Here is a 6,120-nt window from a genome sequence, read left to right on the forward strand (position 1 = left end):
TCAGCTCTAAATGATAACTTTATTGTTTTTATATTAAAACATGAGCATGTAAAATACCATCATGCATTACTGCATATATACCTGCTCTACCTGCACAATTCCACTAAAAGATGATGACAAGCATGTGTAGTTTATATATATGATGAGTACAGATGTCTTTAAGACTACGTTTATAAAGCTTTTACAAAAGTATTTTCGCTGTATCTGAAATAACCATGGTATTTTTTAAAAGTATTAGGGTAAAGAAGAAATGCGTTTCTTTACAGCTGACCATCTGCGCCATGGGTATCTTCCCAGGAGGAGTTGCACGCCAAATGCATCAGGCCTGTCCTTTCCGCAGGGCGGGTTTCAGGACAAGCCGTCATTAATCCAGAGATGATACCACTGAAGCTCAGCAGTCCACAGAAGAAACGAAAAAAAAAAAAAGGGGGGGGGGCTTTGTGTGAAGTTAATGCAGAGTTTACAGATACTCTGGAAGATCCTTTTCTATTTCCTGAGAAAGAAACGGACAGAGTACACATAAAGCCACAGTCACACTACATAAAGCATTTAGGTATTATTTATTTATGTATTATTTGTGATTTGGTGTCACTGATAAGATTGTGTACACTGCCCCTAAACCCCAAAATGAGTCATGTAGTGTTCACGATACAGCAGTTCAGTTTTCTAAGTTGTGTAGTTTGCAGTAAATTAAATATGAGAGAGGATTAAATAATATATACACCAAATTTAAAGATGTGTATACTTTTATACTTACACGTGGATCAGTCCATGGAGAGTATCTCTTCATAACCTGGCCTTGTCGGTTGATGAGGAACTATACAAATGTCACATACAGACATTGTGAGTTTAGGCCACAATTCAAAAACAATATACAAGTTATACTATATCTTTTATTACATGAATGCATTTTGTACATACCTTGGTGAAATTCCATTTGATGCCACTAAAAGAGAAAGATACAAGTTAGCTATAAAAATTGATTAACATTGCACTAGAAACAACAATATATGTATAGCTCTGAAAAAAGAAACCACTTTAAAATGATCAGTTTCCCTATTTCTAGGTAAGTAATTAGGTACTTTTATAATAAACTTTATTTATTTTATTCTTTAAACTACTGGCAGCACATCCTCCCCCCAAAGAATATGTCAAGTGGTCAAAATAACAATAAAAATGTGCAGTGTTTTCAGTTTTTATACTTTTCCTTGGAAAATAACACTTGGTTTAGGTGATCATTTTAATCAGCACTTCATAAAGCACAATGAGGTGTGTCTGTGTTGAAATTCAACAGAAACTGGAATTGAATGACTGCCATACACATAGAACAGATAGATAACTAATGCATGACTACATTACTACTAATTCTGAATACTGTTGACTTACTTTCCGAAGAATCCTTTGCCGTTGGGTTGTTCTTTAAGCCACTTCCACAGAGGATGAGCATCTGGCCCATTCACATCAATCTTGCTGAACAAGTCGTACTGGGCATCGTATGATTTGGCAAATTGTTTGATCTGACTGTTGGTGCCAGGTTCCTATTTAGACAAGAAAGTTTAAGTACATCACATTTAATTGTCCATCATTTTACAATACTTTATTACACTAATTACATAAAACCATGGGAATCAGATGCATCTAACTAAAATAAGTATTTGAATTACAGAGTGGCAGAAGTCATAGCTCAGTTTAAATTGAAGGACTGCAGAGCTACCACTTGAACAAGGCCTTCAACACTGAACTGTTTTGCTTTTCAGTTCTATCAACTGAAAGCATGTAAATTACTGCACAAAAACTGCACATCTGTAAATGCTATGAAGCTTACTATGAAGCTGTAAAACAGCTTTGGTTATACTGTATGTTAGTGCAGCTCATCATGGAATCTACTTTCTCTGCTTCAAAATCAGTTGGTCTTCTTCATTAGCTTCAAAATTGGGTGGGGTCTAAGACGTTTCGAACATATTTAAGTGGTCGTGACTACTACATTGCACTGGGCAAAATGTATTACAAAATGTCACGCAATGACCTCTGAAGTACAAGAAAGTCATATTACAACAGCACTTCAATCACCCAGTTAGCTACCTGTGTCTTTTAGAATTGATTTTAAGATTCTCACAAATTATTACAAATAAATTGTCTTAATTATCGCAATTGTGACCATGCAGTCACAGTCTAAAGGCCTGTAAGATCCATGTTAATATGTCACCCACTCTACCAGCTGTGCCAATGTGCTGCTCAAGAATTAAATTCTTGATTCAAATTTTTTTAGAACATTCTCTGAAGACAATTACCCTTGAGATTTAAGGTTTTGTAAAACACAAATTAAGTAATAAAGAACTAAAAGAATGCGCCATACCTGTTTCCCAAACTGGTTGGATGGGAAAGCCAGGATGCTTAAACCTCTCTCAGCGTACTTGGCGTGCATCTCTGCAAACTGAGAGTAGTTTATGGGGGTCTTGCCTCATTTAGAGGCAACATTTGTAATGATGACAACCATGTCCCTGTAGGAGGAACAATCACAATATATGAAGCAACTCACACATGCAAGATGATTAGAATGTAATGAATAGTAGAAGTAAAGTTCCTAATCTAGTCAAATCCAGTTCTTTCACTGCTGCAAACCCCAACCATGCAGACTATCACACACCCCATCCAAAACACGCACAGTTGCCAAATAACAATTAGTAATAATTATTATAGCCCTAAGCGAGGCAGAAATAGCTTACACTTTTACTAAGCATTTACATTGAGACATTTTAAAGTATTCAATCTACCCAAAGGCGTGTTTTTTTAAAGTGCAGCAGAGTGACAGAGAACTCTGTATCACTGCATCCATTATCAAACAGGCTTAAATAGATTTTAAGATAAAAGTATGCAAATAATATTATTTTATTTTCTGTTTGCTTTGTTACTCCTTTGTTTGTGTTGCCTACCTGTATTTCTCCAGAGACACCTGGTTGCCATCTACATCAGTGGCAGTGAAGTCATAAATAGACTTAGCCGTCTGCCAGTCCTCCACCTGTGCACACTTGGATAGAAAAAAGAACAAAAAATTATAATCACGAAGGAAGAAGTGTGAAGTGCTTTTTAATGTCACCTGTCTCAAACCCGAGAAATGCTACTTTAAGGATGAGATAGTCACAACATGTACAAAGACTCATGCCAACATTCTTAATGTTTTTTTTTAAATAATTTGCAGTGTCATATTTATATTTACAGGAAAATATCTTACCATAGTGTGCAGCAGGATGGAGAAAATGACAGAGGTCCCTAGAAGCTGCATGGCTGCCTTTCAGTGGAAACTGAAAAGGCAGGCAGCACACGACACTAAACCTTCGTTTACTTTATCCAGCTGAGCACTGCACAATCAAACGCACCATCAGTCCATCTCATTTATACACCTCACCATAATTATTATCTGCTATAGACTTTGTTTATTCTCCAATAAGCTGCTTCTGTGCTGAGTAATCAGTGCAATAACAGATGCACTCTGAACACAGAGCATGGGTTACAGTCTGATACCAGCTCATAAAGCTGATAAGAGCTCTGATACTGGTGCTGACACTGATGCCCTCTCCATTCTCATTACACAGCAAAAATAAAAGATACTAACTATAGGACAACTTGTATACAATTCTCATTAAAAAAAAAAGTTATTTAAAGATAGTGTAAGTATTTCTAAATTTTAATTTATCTAGTAATCTGTACTAACTGCACTAACTGTACTAACTATCCTGACAAGGAATGCAGTGGGACTTGGGTTTAAAAAATGCCTCGAGTTACTAGGTGAGAAGTTTGACATGTTCTCTCTAGGTCTGCACAGGGTTTCTCGAAGTTTCTTCAGCACCCTTTTACCTCTCAAAATGCATAAATGACCGAGTATATGTTGACCTGTGTTGTTTTTGTGTCTGACTATAGGTCAAATATGGCGAAATTAATAATAAGGCTGTACAATATAAACAAATCAGATTGCTGTGATTACATTGCTGCCTATCACAAGTGCAATGTGTATGGTTATAAAACATGTTAATCCTTAGAGTTAAGTAACATTAAAGTTAGGTTAACAGATAACATTAAATGCCATATTTATTGCTTGTGATGTTTTAAACAAGCTTTATATAAATATCTCTTGCAAGCATATCCAGAACTGTTTCTGAAATCACTGGACACAAGACAGAAGTACAAGGGAATTTAGAACAAGCTACTGGCATGTTTTCTGGGACTAAAAGGATAGCCATGTGAACTTAAAAAGAACATGCAAAATTCTACAGAGGGAAGCCCAAAATCCCCTCCAGGTTGCTGTAGTTTATTTATTTATTTAGATTTTAACGTCATGTTTTACACATGGTTACATTCATGACATAAACAGTAGTTACTTGTTACACAAGATTTATCAGTTCACAAGTTTAATATCAAACACAGTCATGTACAATTTTGTATCTCCAATTATCGCACGTCTTTGAACTGTGGGAGGAAACCGGAGCTCCCGGAGGAAACCCACGCACACTAAAGAAAATATCAGAACACAGGTATTGTTTTTGTTAATGATTTATATATTTAATGACCACTTTTTACTCACGTAAAGGTAGTAAGGGTACTCACAAATGGATCAAATCTAGGGGAATTTAGAGTAGTTTATTATGATATTGTAGGGAAAACATGCCAAACTCATCACAAACAGTTACACTGATCGAACTCATTCCTCTGGAACCATACTTTATCAGTTGTTATCCAGTTACATAATCAGACGAGTAGTTACATAACACCAAGCCGAATTTTGGGGCGCCCACACCCTGTGCTGAGGAATGCAACTTTATACACTGAAATGCATTTGACAAATGAGTCAGTTGAACTACATGTGGAAAAAAATATACATAATTATATATCTAGTTTAGCATTATAACCCAGTACTAACATTCTGCACTGTTTAAACCTGATTGCGCAACAACAAACAGTTGATAAAACAACATTTTTAAAACAGAGAACCAAACCTCCCAGAAAAACTTTTTTTTCTTAAGTTAATAGTTTGTAAAAAAAAAAAGGAATCTTTTTTAAAGAATTTAAAGATCCTCAAACCTTAGAATAACAAACAGGTCAGTTCAGTCCACTGCGCACAACCTAAATCTCTGCATATGCTCGGTTAGTTCTGCACAAACAAGCTTACATCACTGCGTTTGACTCTGTATGATCTATAAACTTTTTCCTCACAGCGCTTACAGCGTGTGGATGATTTGTAGATCTGCACAAGGGCTCAGTTTGTGCCAAGTGGACTTAAAGCCGTGTTTACTGCTTAGTGTCCGTTATTCCTCACTGGAGAGTAATGTCCATGTACACAGTAAAGCCTGCAACAGTGCACTGACTCGGTCTGTTTCATTATAATGTGCACATATTCATATCAAATATATAAACAAGTTTATTGATTGATTTTAAACTGTGCACATATTTATTGAGTCGCTTGTATGAGGACGACTCGGAGACACTGGGGGGCAAAAAGCGAGGCACATCCGAGTCACTCAGTGACTAATCACACTCACATGAGTGTCTGATATGTTCCTAACAACTTACCGTTAAAACCCTAAATTTATATTTATTTATTAGGATTTTAACGTCATGTTTTACACACTTTGGTTACATTCATGACAGAAACGGTAGTTACTCCTTACACAAGATTCATTCATTCACTTTCTTAACCGCTTATCCAGTTAGGGTCACGGGGCGCTGGAGCCTATCCCAGCTTTTCAATGGGCGCAAGGCACACAGTAACACCCTGGACAGGGCGCCAGTCCATCACAGGGCAAACACACACACACACACACACACACACACACACACATACACACATACACACACCCATTCACCTATAGGGCAATTCAGTGTCTCCAATTAACCTGACTGCATGTTTTTGGACTGTGGGAGGAAACCCACGCAGACACGGGGAGAACATGCAAACTTGGGGATCGAACCCAGGACCTTCTTTCTGTGAGGTGACAATGCTACCCACCGAGCCACAGTGTCGCCCCCTTAATGTTTTTTTTATAACACGTAATTCACAAAAATGATTTGGGATGTATTTCATACTTATATACTTATATTATTTTCATTGTTTAAAAGAAGTGTATT

At 36.8% G+C, this 6,120-nt stretch overlaps 1 protein-coding gene across 1 annotated transcript; it reads right to left on the reverse strand.

Annotated features, from left to right (window-relative positions):
• gpx4a (glutathione peroxidase 4a) lies at positions 1 to 5,177 on the reverse strand. Its single transcript, XM_063012729.1, has 8 exons — positions 5,077 to 5,177; positions 3,233 to 3,359; positions 2,934 to 3,028; positions 2,357 to 2,501; positions 1,387 to 1,538; positions 922 to 946; positions 758 to 817; positions 1 to 493 (listed from the first exon to the last, which is right to left on the reverse strand). The coding sequence occupies exons 2-8, from the start codon at positions 3,281 to 3,283 to the stop codon at positions 461 to 463; spliced, it is 561 nt and encodes a 186-aa protein (XP_062868799.1). The 5' UTR covers positions 3,284 to 3,359; positions 5,077 to 5,177; the 3' UTR covers positions 1 to 460.
• Positions 5,178 to 6,120: the final 943 nt, after the last annotated feature.

The sequence above is a fragment of the Trichomycterus rosablanca genome, chromosome 17 (assembly GCF_030014385.1).
Source record: "Trichomycterus rosablanca isolate fTriRos1 chromosome 17, fTriRos1.hap1, whole genome shotgun sequence".
Classification (NCBI taxonomy): domain Eukaryota; kingdom Metazoa; phylum Chordata; class Actinopteri; order Siluriformes; family Trichomycteridae; genus Trichomycterus; species Trichomycterus rosablanca.